General features: G+C 39.7%; 1 protein-coding gene across 4 annotated transcripts in view; it reads right to left on the bottom strand.

Annotated features, from left to right (window-relative positions):
• The window catches only part of LOC112982178 (ankycorbin), an 86,037-nt gene that overhangs the window by 8,457 nt on the left and 61,457 nt on the right, over positions 1-16,123 (bottom strand). For 3 of the 4 annotated variants that reach the window (XM_026098371.2, XM_064502573.1, XM_064502574.1), the window contains 8 exons: positions 10,986-11,074; positions 9,154-9,218; positions 6,880-6,937; positions 6,064-6,134; positions 4,512-4,618; positions 2,306-2,484; positions 1,590-1,618; positions 495-581 (listed from right to left, as the gene is read on the bottom strand). In XM_026098371.2, coding sequence (XP_025954156.2) covers positions 495-581; positions 1,590-1,618; positions 2,306-2,484; positions 4,512-4,618; positions 6,064-6,134; positions 6,880-6,937; positions 9,154-9,218; positions 10,986-11,074 — 685 coding nt within the window. The remainder of the gene's footprint in view (positions 1-494; positions 582-1,589; positions 1,619-2,305; positions 2,485-4,511; positions 4,619-6,063; positions 6,135-6,879; positions 6,938-9,153; positions 9,219-10,985; positions 11,075-16,123) is intronic. The other variant, XM_026098373.2, reaches the window with a different exon arrangement.

Below are 16,123 nucleotides of genomic sequence, written 5' to 3' on the forward strand. Positions count from 1 at the left end.
GTATCAAAGAGCAGGTCTAATTATTCAGTGCTCTTCTGAGTCAGTAGTACATAAACAGTGTAGCTGTTATATGGGTAACATTTCTGTTTAACATTAAACATATTTGTTAAGCTCCATTTTTATAGTATAGCTATTTATCTATTTTCTTATATATTTATACACATATGCACATAATGTGTATGTATACATGTATATTTAAAATATATATATTTACTTATGGAAGTCAGCAAAACCAGGAGACCTTCAACTTTCAATGGAAGAAGCATCCAGATAGTAATTTATACAGTTGTATTTTAGACGATGCCATATTTCAAGTAATTTTCATTTTAACCAACGTGTGTCTTTATGGTGTCATCCCATGCCAGAGAAAGCACTCACGATATGACAGGTGTAGAAGATAATAATGATAGAGCAAATCCAGGCTACTTCATTCACATAATGCTCAAAATACTTCTCATCCCCTAAAAGCATCTCAAAATTGGTCTTTTCTTTACCTGAACAGGACTGATAGGAGGAGGTGGGGCTTTGCGTTTTTTTGGAGTTCCACTTCTTTCTGAACTTAATTTAGAGCCTTGATCATGCTGAAAGTTTCACCAGCCAGAGAAGGTAGGTTTGTTAGTTTGGTTAGTAAAGTCCGAGCAAGTTGTTTTATATACATATAAAAAAAATAATATAAAATTCCACATTAATATCAACTTTAGCAGCTCATGCAGTGTCTCATCTTTTATTTTTCTATGTAAAGACTACATCTTGATTAAAACAGAGATATTAAACATGCCTGACAATAAGACTCTGCCCCTTGGAATACATGCTTCAGTGAAAACAAACAAGATTTAGTGAAAAAGCACAAACTGACAATAGGTTTAGCACTAGTGATCTTAAATTCTTCCGTTCATTCATAGCCCAGTTATGCAGTTCTTAACAGTACTATCCTTCCTCTCCCTCAATTCCTGCTTGGTCTCCCTGAAAAACCCACCTCTCAACTCAGAGAAGAAATGACTCAATGCATTGTACCCTCATCCACTTTCCGGCCACCAGTAGGACTACAAGATACCTGTGCTCCAAGATATCTGACACTAAATAAGACATGTAAGAAATGTATTTATCTATTTAACTGCCTAAGCCTGCAGAGATTCTCACAAATGTGGGTCTCCAGGAAGATGTAACCAAGGATAAAGTTCAGTTATCCCTTTTGGAAACACAGAGACCTTTTCTTGATCATCTTCTCTATACTCTGAAGTGACAGCGAGTCCTAGAGCCAAGCTCCCGCAGTTACGCATGAGAAATGGGGCATATCTTCCCTGCATGCATGTGCACATGCACACACACACACGATTTATCCTCCCTTTTCTCACAGTGGGGGCTGCTGTCACTGCTGACTATTACAGAGGGAAGTTAAATTTAAAAGCGGTGTTTCCGAAACTCGTTTCTTAAATGAACAACAAAAATCTTTCATGTTACAAAATACAGTTATTGGTAGCACATCTCACTGTGGCATTCACTAGTGCTTGTAGGCATGTGAAGTACCAGTTTCTCAAAAGGTTGTAAGCCTACATAGCCTGAGTATTTTTAAACAAAAGAACAAATACCTGCTTTGCTTTAGTCGGTGACTTCGTATCTGTAATGCAGAAAAGAAGTGGCATTAAGAACAGCTATCAAGGAAAGTTATTTGCCATTCCTAAACGAACTCTCAGCTCCGCTTCCCACACCATAGATGCTTTGTGTGGTTTTTGAATGCCTGTCTGAAATCTGAACAACATACATTAATTTTCACACCCCATTTGAACTACCTACTTTCTCTGTTTCTTTTTTTGTTTCATATTGAGATAAAATTCAAAGGATTGTGACATTTCTGCTTCTACTATAGTCTCTCGCCATTCTTTCACATTAGGTTCCTGCTTTGGAAACTCTTTTTAGCTTGACCATGAAGCCCTCTCTCTGCATTACTTCCTTCTCTAAACCTCCTACTGAGGAGCTAAAATGTTCCATTTATTCCTTCACATAACAACAGAGGATCTATTCCAAATTGCATGCAAGACTTCACCACGCTACTACATCAGCTTACCTTTTCTTTCTCCTTACCTCTTTATGCCCTGCTCAGCTCTTCATCTCATGCTAGTTATTACCATGTAAGCTTTTTATGGCAAAGACCACCATCTTCCATTTTGGGAAGGTTCAGCCAGACCATCTTGAAGATGGCTTTTGAAATATTTTCCGGCTGCTTTATGAAGTAAATTTGCTTATTGCTGAACATACAGCTAGGCAATTCAAAGTGACAAACTGCAGATCAGCATCTCTTACATACCCACATCCTGAGAGATCTTTGATGACAGGAGATGCTGGATCCCTGTATTCTCGGAGAGCTTGGAGTAATGCAGGGCATTCTGTCCAAAGACGTCTACCAAACTCACATCTGCACCTTTCCTAAGCAAGGCTTCCACAATGTTAAGGCTACCAGCTTCACAAGCCACCATCAAAGCAGTTCTGGACAAAACAAACACAGCATAAAAATGTCAAGACTGTACTTTTTAAGCAGCAACTCTTTTTTCAGGAAAAAGTGTGACAGTTACTGAGCAACAAAGTCCAAGATTTTATCAAGACGTATATTGACACATACCTGTAACTGTCCTTTCTCCTTACAACCACCTGCTCTGCCCCTCCTCCCTTTCCCTATACTTCTCAGCTTGACCTTCTACAAAGACCTATCATGTTTTGCACCCACCTCCAAACGTTTCTAAAAACGTGTTCCTGAGCCCCAACACAGGGCAGCTAGTCAGTGTCAGATCCTAGAAAAAGGGTAGCACACAGAAGGAGCATGCTACAGTATCTGTGTTTTTCCAAGTGACTGTACAGAGACACACAGAATAATTACAAACAAACAAACAGACAGACAGAAAAACCCACCTTTCAAGCATACTCTAGCAACCCTTTGCTGCCTGGGCATGACAGTCTCATCTCAGCCTGAAAACATGCCTAACAGGCTGGCCAACTTCACTGGCAAACACATTCCTCAGTGCAGTTATAAAATGGAAAGGCCACTACCGTGATAATGTTTGCTACATGTTATGACAATCATTTCACTGATAAATTAAACACACTCACTAAGTGTGGCCTGTGGAAGTGATGGCTGTTGCACTGCTGTGCTAAAATACAATGTCCATAATGCATGTTACCACTTATGGTGCACTACCATAAGTTACCACTTGGGTAACATGGCCACAGTCACAGGCATGGTTTTAAATGACCAAAATAACTAGCATTGTTTGGACAAGGCAGGAAGTTGGACATGCCATTTTCAAACATCCCCCAGTTAAAGCTTCTTCTTTCTAACTAAAAACATGAAAAATTGCGTGAACAGGAGATAAAAGACAAATCTCCTTAGCAGAAAGAGGGACAGCGGAAAAGGAAAATGGTATATTCCATGTTGTATCATTTTCTTTGCTTCTACACACAGCACTAAAAAAAAAAAAAAAATCCAAGTACTGTCATATCTATGACAGAAACACTTTCATCCAATCAAGTAACAAAATCTTAATGCTGTTGATTAAACACTAATTACCAAGAGGAAGGCAGAAGTCTTGGAGTGGTCAGCACTTCAAGTTCAAAGCACTGATGAGGCAGTTCAAAACAACCAAGGGGGTAAAGGGGTTTTCTTTAGAAAGCTTAAAAGAAAGACTGCTCTAATAAACTTTGGACTGATATAAACCAAATTAAGGCTCAATCTTATCATCCTAGGTGTTGCCAAAGAACAATATGGACATTATATCATATAATAATCAAGATTGCAATCAGGTGCAAGTGCCGAGTCATCTCAGCAACCTACTTTATTTTTGCAGTTTCAATAACTGTTTATAAAAATCCAGAATTTTCAAAGACTGTTGACTTCAGTCACTACAATCATTATCAACACAAGTGCATTTTTCACCATAGGATGTTCCTGTTTGAACATAATACTCTGATGCATTAGATATCTATTAACGCAACAAATCTCTAAATGGCACCTCTCTGGTAAGGCAGCATCTCTGCTATCAAAGTTTCACTGTACTTTCTCCTGCTGCTATCTTCTACCTGCAGCAGCATTACAGTAGAGAAAAGAGCCCCCATGGATGTCACTCGCAAGTAACACAGTTTTAGGATTTAAGTTGGAGAAACCATCTCATGCCAAGAACAGAGCAGCATTTAAAACTGGGACATTTACACAGTGATGAAGTACATGCTATCAACCAGATTCTTGAAGGAAGGATTTACAAATGGCATTTACACTGCTCTGGTAGCCCAAGGACATTCTTACAGGCAGTAAGTTTTTATAGTTTTATAGTTACCTAGTTTCCATTTCACATTTCCCTTTAGCCAGAATTCTGTAAGGCTTCTCAACAATCAGGATATGCTCTCTGATACAGGAGGCATTAATTCACATAACAACAATGATTTTGGGAAGGATTCAGGAAGAAAGCTTCATTTGAGAGTCAGCCTTGGGAAAGAATTAACATGCTGATGTTAGTTTGCTGTACCTTCCGTTTTTGTCCCTAGTGTTGACATCTGCTCCGTGATCCACAAGGTATTTGCAGACTTCCGTGTGACCATTTTGTACTGCAAGCAGCAGAGGTATGTTCCCATCCTAGGAATACATTTAAGGCAGCTATGAACTATAATCCATCAACTTACAAATATTACTCCAAGATCTAAAGTTCAGCTGTGAACTTCCCCTCTACACAGCACAAGCAAGGCACTATATTTTCCTTGTGCAGCATAAATGTAGTTGGGCTTACTTTAACTCCTTGCTTGAATGCTGAGGATGGTATCACACAGCAAAGCATTAGGAATAGGAAAGCCTTTTGCTCTCTGCAATCCTTTTGATATTTGCTTAATGCTATAACATGATGATTTGGAAACTGTGCAATACCTTTGAATAGCTTCACAACAAAACTGAGAATTTTAACTAGGCACAAGGCAAAAATACAACATTTCACAGAATAACAGATTAACGTCAGTTGAAAAATACTTTTAGAGGTCATCTGGGGTGTGTCCCCCTCTGCCCTCAACCCAAAGCAAGGCAAACTTCAAGTTAGTTTATATTGCTCAGGGCCTTGTTCAGTCAACTTTTAAGCATCTCCAAGGACAAAGATACTATGACCTCTCGGGGTCCCAGTTCCAATGTTTGACCATCTTCATGTCGAGAAATTTTCTGCCCTACAACCAAACTGGAATTTCCCAGTTTGGTCCACTGCCCAACTTGTGACTGTTGCTTGTCATCCTTTCTTTGTGCACTTCTAAAAAGGGTCTTGCTCCATCTTCCCTTTAACCTCCCATGACGTATGTGAGGACAGCTATAAGATACTCCCATAACCTCTCTTCTTAAGGCTGAACAAACCTTTTCTCTCTTTAAAATATTTCTGCTAGAAATTTCAGGTCTCAGCTTTGTGACAGATTCTTTACCAGAAATGCCAGATAGGAAGGAGATAGATCAGTGTCAAAAAAACCCCAAAAGAAATTCAAAACAAGTTGAGTGTTTTTATGACCAGTATTTTGTCTGAATTCTGTCAGGTCCCCTCCCTTTACCATCAGAGAATTTTATACCAGGCAATTGCATAATTCCCAAAGATAGACCTGGTTGTTTGGAGACACTTCATAATGCTCAGTGTAATGATTCTGACCCTTTAGGCTACACCAAGTTTATTTTTTCCCTTAGGTCTATCATATTCTGGCTGAGCTTTATCAGTGTTTCACAGAACTTGGCCACATAAAGGGCCTTCTCTGAAGACAGTGCAGTCAATGGGAAGACTTTTATCTGAATGTATGATAGGCTTTGAATATATCAGAATGTATTCTAACTACTTGAACCAATCCCTCAATTTAATGAGCAGAAAATCCTGCCTTTACTGTATTAGAGGGTGATGTGCTTCTCCACCTCTGCTTTGGCAAGCCACAAAAGGAAACTCTCTGGCAGAGAAATCCAAGATAAAAATACAAGAGGAGTACTGCTCTGAAGGGCTGCACCTGAGACTGACTAGAGTGAGGGTGGCAAAAACTGCTTTGAATTGCAATGGGATAAGATGTACGTACCAAGTCTTTGACGTTAACTGGACATTTGTGTTCACACAGAAGTTGAACTACCTGAAGACAACCACATGCAGCTAAAAGAGAGAGAGAGAGAGAGAGAGAGAGAGAGAGAGAGAAACACACACATGAAAGTCCATTAAACCCCATTTTTGAAATCTGTGTTCCATACTTCCAACTTGCAATACTGCAGCATTATAGCAGGGTATGAGGAAAACAAATTCAAACGTATTTCTCTGTTTTTAAGAAAGGAGAGAAAGACTAAGATGATTAACAGCAAGCTGTACACAGAAATAAAACTCATTATATCCTTTCCTGTTGTTTCGAACTATGAATCTTTATGCCCTAAAATCAGAAATCGATTTAATCTTAAGTACACCGACTGCTCTGCATGTGCAAGAGCAAACTTAACTGTACATTATCTTGAAACTCACTATGCATGGTACTTATCTAGACAATATCTGAAAATTGTGAGTCATCAGGATAGACATGCATCACAGCTACTCTTCAGTTATTCAAGGATATCTTAAATTTAAAAAGGTGAAAAAGCTTTCACTGTCACAGTAAAAAAGCAGATATGTTGCAGCAAATCGGAGACACCAAGCTGGAAATAAAATTCAAGATTAGTTGATGAAAGATAGCAAAGAAAAAAAAGAAAAAAAAGAAAGCAAGAAAGAGAAAGACTAGAAATAAATCCAACTTTAACATAGCTTGCCATACCAGATTTATGCAATTAGAACCTAGAAAGCTCCAAGAGCCTGAGAAGCTAGGTATAGCAAACAAAACAAAATACATAGCACAAGTTTTCAATAAAGAAGTTACCTGCATAATGTAAAGCTGTTTTCCCAGAGTTGTCAGTGCTGTCTGCTGGGCATTTACACTGCAGAGTACAGAAAGGAGAAGAAAAAAAACAATTAGAGAAACACCAAGAAAACACGTTTCCTGCTAAAGACAGAGTGCTGAACGTGTCTGAGAAAAGTTCTATGAGCTGCTTCAGAAAACCCAGTCAAACAAAATATTGATAAAAGGGACAGCCTTCCTCTCTACCAGTCTGATCTCTCCTGTCTTGGTAACAACTTATACTGAAGCTATGGAAATATCTCATAAAGAGGGAGATATCACTAAAAAAAAGTTATGGTTTTAAAATACTTTATATCGGGAAATCAAAAAGCAAAGAATCTCTCTCTGCTCCCCCAGAAAAGCTTCATATTTTACATTACAATATGAGCTAAAGCAACCATGCTCTCAGGCAATTAGTGTCAGTTACTTCAAGTCTTTGTCAAAGGAGAGAACGCTTCATTTTCACTTGTAAAAATAAATGCCTCTATAACTCAGTTATATTTTGCAGTATTTTTTAGCCAACAGCTGCTACTAACCAATCTAGAATTTGAAATAATAAATACAAAAATACTGAATTACTAATCTTTATCAAGACTTGCTTTGATAAAAAAAAGATTTTACTTCAGTTTACAGAAAATAAAAAAAGATACTATCCTGAAATAATAGCTAAAAGACAAACATTAGAGTCTGTGGCTTTCAGATGCAGCACTTACTCTTGTAAGATTTCTAGGTAAACAGGTTTGAGAACATTACCACATTCTATACAAGAATGCCAAGATTCTGCCCATATAAAATAATTATCTAGCCTTTTTTAATTCAACTTCACCATGTTAAACTTAGACATTCCTCACACGTACAAACAGCTTACATCACATAAAGCCAGTCCACAGAAGTGAGAAAGCGATCCAAAGGGCATGAATAAATTGGAAAATGTTACCAGTTGTTTGGCACGTACAACAACATGAACATTTCTAAATATATTTGCAATGAAATCAGCAAAATACCAAGGAAAGCATTGTGTGGTTGTAACTGATAAGTGAATGGATAACAAATACTTGGTATTAAAAACATGTATGCACATTAGTTGCAAAAGAGTTGACCATGCTGCTGCATGCGATACAATCAGTGACAGCTTGATGTCACTGTTTATGCTGTAAACTGATTTGATTTAGAACTACTGTATTTCTATAAAGAAATCCCAAAGAAGTGGTGTCCCGGTGGTTAACGACGACCCCTTCCAAGGGTGCAGGAACAGGGGAGTCAGCTTGCAGTGAATCTGCAGGTGGAAGACTGGACCCTGTATGGTCAGAGACATTGACAGAGGTCACAGGAGACAGCAGAGAGCCCTGGGGTCTCCAGAGAATAGGAACTTGGGGGTTAAGATATAAAAACCATTCTCTTTCTGTGCCACTGTGCTCCGGAGCAGTGCTATTTTGTATGCATTAGCTCATCCATAGTCTTAGCCACAGTCTCATTAATAACTCCAAGCTCCTCTGAAAAATACATTGCTCTGATCACCTCCATCACCAAAACACCTGGCTTTCGGAAAGGGAAGACAGCTGAGATGGACAATATCTCTCCTTGTTTGCTAGCATACCTCTTCAGCCTCAATATCACTGAGGTCTTCTTTCCATCTCCTCTTTTTGTTTTTCTTTTCTTTTCTCATCCTTTCTACCCCCGTTCTAAGCTCTCACTGCCCTTTGCCTCACTTCACTGAGGATTCAAGCATGTATGGGATTTTCCATATTTTATCATCTGAACTACTACAGTTAAGAATCTTCTCTCTTTGACTCTAAACTCGACAGACATTTCTACAGTCAACAATTGATTCTTTTAAATCACACAAACAGAAAACATTCCAGTAGATCAATGCCAAAGCCCCACCACAAACGAAAAATTCTTTCCCCATAGACCTCTTAACCCACTCGCGTTCAGAGCATCCAACCACACAGACAAGAGACAGGAAATCAGACAGGAGCTGCACTCTGCTTGAATCCAACCCTGCCATGTCAGATCAGCTGCACAGGGAAAAATGAGGTTGCTGACCACTCAGCGAAGATACCACACTGCTCTCTGTCACCCATTCACAGTGCCATAAGGGTCTTAAAGGCAAGCATCTTTCTTGATTGTAAGGAGAAAGAGAGCAACAACACAGCATTGCTGTGCAGATTTTTAGCAGGAAATATCTGTTTCAATATCTAGTGAAGAGGAATCAAAGAAAACCTTCAATATTAAAATGAATTTAATTTACTTTACCTGAAGAAGCCTCTTAATGCAATCAGGGTGGCTGTTCTTTGCTGCAAGATGTAAAGCGCTGTGCCCTAAGTCAATAAAAACAACGCAAATTAAGCATTCAGTCACTCCAAAGCACAGGAATAAACTCCTCCACAACAAAGGTAAGATTATGAATTGTGTCTCTTGTTCCTATCACAACACCAGAAAAGTAAAGATAGATAAAATAAAATAAAATAAAGTCCTGCATCAAGCAGAATATTGTTATGACTGACTGCTCTTCAGGGAGGTACCACAGAATAATCTTAATGTCTAAATTCATATATAGGAACCACACAAACACTGTGCCAAACTATCTTGGCAGAAGTCAGTCTAAGGTTGTGCTTTGTTTCTGATGAGTGTGTGGAGAGATGCTGTGCAGCTACATCTTGTTCCTTAAAAAACAATTTTTCCTCTATTCTCTCCCCCTTGGAGGGAGATATCTGTCAAGTGTCTTCAAGATTTCTGCCATTTCGCAATGAAAAAGGAAGCCAGTGGTAAAAGCAAGGATAGCCAAATTCGCTAGTTACCCCTACAACAAACTCATATCATCTGTGGATTGCACACAGAAGAGGACTGAGAACACATACCTACTTTGGATTGCATCTTGCAAACTCCCTTTTCTGTCAATTTATTCAACTTCTGTGAGCTCGTATTTTGCTATGTAATGCAGCGATTTACTGACTACGGATTTATGATGAAAGACTGCAATATCTCTTCTAGTTCCATCTACAGAGCAACTGCAAGTTAAAGAGGCCAAGACAGCAAAAGAATAAATTATCCATGAAAGGAAGTAAGAAGGAGCGAAGATTTAGTACTTGATACAGACAGTAAAGCGACTCGTGACAGTGGAACTGTACAGAAAATGATGGGACTATTACAGAAAAGGCATTTCCTAAGGAACCAAACACTGGGGGGACACTCTCAGGAGAGAGCAGGCAACTTGTTATTATCCAAACAAAGAACTAATAAAACCTGAGGCAAAATTAAGTATGAATTCTGGATAATAATCTACAATAGGCTACATATATTCTCTTATCATTATATGTATAATCTGAATAATTCTTCCAGCACCCCAAACACTTCCGTATGGAGGCAAATCATTTCACTGCGTGAAAGAAATTCCCTAAGGCAGCAATAGTGGCCAAAGCGGATGCAGTAAACCCAGCATTTACACCTCATTACTGGAGAGACAGACTGCTGATAAGGTGACTGGGCTAGCCAGAGCAAACGCCGGGCACAGTTTCTACAGATGCGTCAACTGAAATCTAGTAAGATGAGTCTGATGGTTTCAAATACAGCTTCCATCATTCCCCTAGTGGAGCAGTAATTCAGGCATAGGACTTTTGAGGGCTGAAACAGCAAGCTTAACAGCTCTCAGCTCTGCTTTGCCCTGTATCAGCTCTTTTCGCTATGTCATAATCCTGAAGAAATGTCTTACTGCAATTCCTGTACAGTTAATGGGGTTAATAGCTTGGATACACATAAAAGCAACACATTAAGATCTTGATTTAATCTATGCAAAGCCTCAAATGAAATTCAGAAAAAGAGTTTTTAATGTAGAAAAATCACGGAACTATTTTGCAACTAGTACCCAATATAATGCTGACATTTACACTGTTAAGGCAAAAGTTTCCAGGGGCTTAGGATCTGCAGTCTTTACTCAGAAAACCAGGTACGTCTGAACCCGCAACTGGTACAACTGCTTTTCCTACATTGGGCAGTGAGAAGCAGTGCTGTTATCTGCACAACCAGGAACTATACAGGCAAATTTAATGTATCATGTTACATGTGTAGCGAGGTCTAGAGAGGCATACCTGCACCATCCTGGGCTGTCACATCTGCACCGTGTGTCACCATGATCCTGAGGCATTCTGCATGCCCTTTAGCGGCTGCCAGGTGAAAACTGGAACAGAACCAACAGCACCAATTACTAAAGGTTTAATTTACAGACCAATGAAGTTATGCTGTATTCAAGCCTTTTTACAGCTGAAGGTTTGTCCTCAAAATCTTTGGCACCTGCAGATTCACAGAAGCGGACCTATACATATGCTGCTGTCATGCATTAAGATGAGAAGCAAAGATGAAGAGAAAGCTTTTGAAGACGGAAAAGTTTATATCCCCATGATGCACATTGTGTCTACTCAGGTGAGTTTAAAGACGTGGACACAGTATAGGTGGACATATTATTCCCCATGATCCTACCAGGAAACAGCTCTGCATATCAAGCCGATCTCAGTGGAAGTAAGGTAAAAAACAAGTTCTAGGCAAAACACTTTCAATTACTATTAAATTGTGTATAAAAAGCTTGGACCTTCATTAACATGCCCAAAACTAAAAAAGCCAGTATTCCAGGGATGTTTTCTAGTCTCATACAAGAGACATTCATTTTTACCATCGCACACTGCTGTGTTAAAGGACCTTTCCCCTAGAATCCAGAGGGAGTATAGCAAATCATATAGACCCACCAACTGTGGTATTTAAGAGTTTACACTTTGGACAATTGCTTCCTTTAAACATTAAAAACTTGACACCAAAAGCTCAGGCTGTGAAACTGGGAATAACAGGCATGGCTGAATTTCTGGCACAGAGCACACAAACTGCAACACTAGGTTTCTCTAAGCTGTACATTTTTCTTTGCTGCCTTCTTGAAAACCCAGCAGAGAAGACGACCTACAGGCAATATCTGGCAAAAAGCTGAGAATGAATGCAAAGAGGAGAGCATCTGCCTAGACTGCTGTCTGAGTCTCCTGCAGCACAGTCCTCTGTCAAGCAGAGCAACAAGCTCGCGTCCTCTAAGGAGTCCTGCAAGAGCAGACGGGCAGCGCTCAAGCTCTGAACCACTCGCTGCAGATATAAAAATACCCTGTGTGCTCATCCTCACCCTTGCTCCTGCAGTAAACAAACTGAAGAGTTAACACTTCTGAGAACATAAAAAGCACTGCTGCCGGCTGTTCTCTAGGCATTCAAAAACAAAACTTTATGTACTTGGTGACCAATGCAAAGTTGTATAAACATTTTCCTTTAGAGGAGGAGGCTTCTCAGAGTCTGGGAAAATGGCTGGGGGCAGAGGCGTGGAAAAGGATTCTGATAAATTCCAACACCTCCAATTTAGCCAGCACAACATACCAGCAAATGCTGAAACCCATTCAGACACATTTGTATAGACATGCAATACAATCAAAGTCACTCAAAGATTAGGAAGGCCACGAAGCACACACTTGGCTCACTTACATTTGACAATATTCGTAAAAATAATAAATACATGAATAATAATAACTGGCTAAATCTGGGACATTAAGGTTTTACAGACAGACTGTTTGCGTAAGATGGTGCCAAGTGCAACAAAAATACGCAAGTGCAAAAGAAGTTTTATTTAGGTAAAATCAGACTGCAAAGAAAGCATCAAAGAGAGAGGAAAAACTTAACTCGTTTCAGGCTCTGCACCCATGAATACATCAATCTCACCAATGCAAATGATTCCCATGGCAATTCTCAACAAGTCATCACATATACAGATGCTTAGTTTCAGGCTGCCAATATTTTTGCAAGCAAGAAAAGACTGATTAAAAATATTGCTTCTCTCAAATTGATGGATGAAAGAAACATCATCTGGAAGCAGCACAGGCTGAGTAAAGACGAGAGAACATGTATGAAGGATGTAAGGATGTAACAAGAGCAAAAATATGGAGGTTATCTGGAGACTCCCATGAAAAGAGAGGACGATAAGGTTTAACTCAGGGCGGGTTATACAGTAGCCTAAGCCAAATTGTGCTGGGCTGCTAAAGCTCTCTCATCGCTTGCTGTGTACCCTCTCCTTCCCTCCTTGTACTGCTACCATCTCTCATGCTAGCTGATTTCAGAGCTAACAGCCCCACACTTTTCTTCTTCTTCTTCTTTTTTTCTTTTTGAAATTCAGTAGTGGATACTGAAGGCTGCTGTGTAGCAAGGGAGGCTCTCAAAACAAAGCAGCCTGTAGATGTTTATTTCAGTACAGAGTAATTCTTTATCAGCTAAATAAACTTTCCCAAAATATTCAAGGCAAAAGCTGCAGGTTTCCAAATGCTGGAGTTCTCACCATCTGGAAGCCCTGAGCCGTGGTGCATTCTACTTGCATCTTCCATGAATAAACTTCCTTTCAAATGAAAGCAAACAAGTTTTCCTCCCGCTTCCTGGTTGTGCAATGACTTAAGCGAACGAAAACAAACATGTAAGGCTTGATTTGGAGCACGGGCCACAATGAAGGTTAGAGTCTCACTCAGCCTAAAATCCCATTCCAGCATAATGCATTTTCCCTTCGCAAAAGAGAAGCCTGTTGCTACCATTTACAGGTGAACATCTTGATAACCCAGACTGAACTAAACTGACTGAGGTAAATTATTTCATTGCTGCAGAACATTTCTAGGGTTCTCATGTGTCAGGATGGTCATTTACTATTGTCTCCAGACCTTTCAATGCAAGGGAGTAGCAGCTCCTCCCCCCAGTGGTTTCCATCTGGACCCAGATATGAAGCAAGTCTGCATGTGAAACCTACCTGTGCTGCAGCCAACAAAGATCGGTTGGTTGATACCGCTTTTATCCCACTGGGAACGTACAGGTCCCAGAACTACTCAGTCCTTAACAAGATTCAATGAAAAATGGCATTCTTCAGGAAGAACAAAGTCCAGATGGAGAAAACAGGCGCAAGAGTAAAAGGGAACAGCAAAATTTCATTTGATTTGGGGTCAACTGGAAAACTATCACCCCAGAGTCCTGGCAGGTTCAATTTTCCCTGCCCAGAAACCTCACTCAAATAACATTTTCAAATGCATTGATAGAGAGATGGTGGTTATGAACGCTTGGTGATTGAACAGAGTGTACAGCTGTCTTTGACATCCCTGAACTAGCTGTAAACACCAGATTTCTTACAGATAGGAGACAGCAACTAGCAAAGCACTTACAACAGTCCTAAATAAGCCTGTCCCCTTTTCAGGGCAAAGGATATTTTCCATGTTTTAGTTATAAAGTCAAGCTAGCAAGGGAATGGAGACTTCCTCAATCACGGTCTGACAGACAGAGCACAAGAGTTCAGATAAAGCTGGTCTTTGCTAAGAGGCTGAGAGTGAGTGTTTCCAGAAATTATTCAAATGCCAGACAGTCTAACTCATAAACAGAAAAGCATAGTAATTTTCACTACTTAGCTCATATCAAGCATTTCTTTACAAGTAATTTTACCACCGGCAGGAGAAGAGAATTAATCCACATTTAAAGCTTAGTCATGTAAAAATGGGGCTAACTGAGCTTGTGGAGGTAATGTTAGCAATAGTATATGGGTCTGCTGAATCCATGTTCTCTGCTTAGCCATTTACAGAGCTACATCCTGCATAACTGATCACAATCCTCTTACCAAATGTTATTTTGACAGCTGGCTTAAAACAAGTGGGTGGTCCTTATGGCTAGGGAAAATACCACAGAAGTAGAGTGGAACATGATGAAATAAGAATCAATAAATATGAAGTCTTAATTTAAAACACTAACCTTCTAACACTAGGAAATTTTTATTTGCGAAACGAAAAATGAAATAAAGAGAAAGATTATCGGGGGCTCCATCTCTGTTTGGCAGGGTCATGCTCAAGAGTTGCTTCGGGGTAGAATTAGTGATCTCTGCAAGCACAGAATTGCTCCAGGGCCTGAAAGGAGCCTGACACAGTATTTACCAAAATCTAAAGCAAATAAAGAACGTGGTTGAATTATGGATGCTCAATGAATAGAAAATGGCAAATATAACATTATAACGAGCGTGAAATGAAGTCAAACTCACATACAAGCCATATACTGCAACGCACTATTGTTCTCTGCCATTTAACCTGAGTGCACTGAAAATATTTTAAGTGCAAGAATGTTTGAAATACACTATGAACTCACATACACTCATTGTCAAGGTTTATTTTGAGTAAAAACATCCCTCCCCAAAGCAGATCATTCTTCTTAATTTTCTAATGTACGTCAACTCTTTGTTGAATTTCAAGAAGTCTGACTTGTCTGCCAACAGTTTCATGATTTACAGTTTCCTGACTCACCAATACCTTCACACAAACAAACAAGATAGATAAAATAAAGACACAGAGCTGCTTAGAGCCTCTGTAAGGCTGATTAAAAAAAATACTGAAGTGGAAGACTTTCAACTTCTTCTGCTACCAGGCCAGACAGGCAAGTGATTTGCCAAATTATCCCAGCCAGGAAGAGACCCACTGATAACCTGGCTGCTTTTCTGCACTGAGTTGAACTTTTACACATTTTGGAGGCAGCATCTGGTTTACAACATCTATAGTGATTTCACAGACACTATTATCCCTCACACTACACTCTAGGCCAGTGAAAGCCTCAATTTCCACTTCAGTAACACCAGCAAAAATAAAAATATTAGATGATATCTGGCTCTTGATTGTTTTTCAACATAGGTCGAGCGGCAGAAGTGCCAGAGTGTGCTGACGTGGATGAGAAAGGGCCGCGAGGACATCTAGAGCAGCATGTTCTGTGCATAAGAAGTGCCCGCAACCACTCAAGAGCAAGTTCAAGGTAGTCTCTGTCATGTAGCAAAATGACCCATAATTAGAGAGGAATAGTTTATTTTCATCTTAACGGACTGGGATTTTATCAACAGAAAAACAATGACAAAAGTAAGCCTGCTAAACAAGAAACTTTCGACACATCCTGCATCTAACTCACAGAAAAATAGTCACCATCAAATTTAAAGGTGACCGAAAGGCCCAGAAAGGTACTGAAACAAGAGGCATTTCTGCCTTCCCCTGCCAGCGTGGACAGGGCTCCCTGTGGAGCAGCAACTTTCTATCACAGCAAGGATTATGTTTCCATGACCAGCATATACTGATCCAGCTGCCTGGTACTGCCTCTTCCTTGCACCAGCCCAGGTGGGCACCTGGGAGGAAAACCAGTTGAAAACCATAGCAACTTT

This window comes from Dromaius novaehollandiae, chromosome Z (assembly GCF_036370855.1).
Source record: "Dromaius novaehollandiae isolate bDroNov1 chromosome Z, bDroNov1.hap1, whole genome shotgun sequence".
NCBI classification, from domain to species: domain Eukaryota; kingdom Metazoa; phylum Chordata; class Aves; order Casuariiformes; family Dromaiidae; genus Dromaius; species Dromaius novaehollandiae.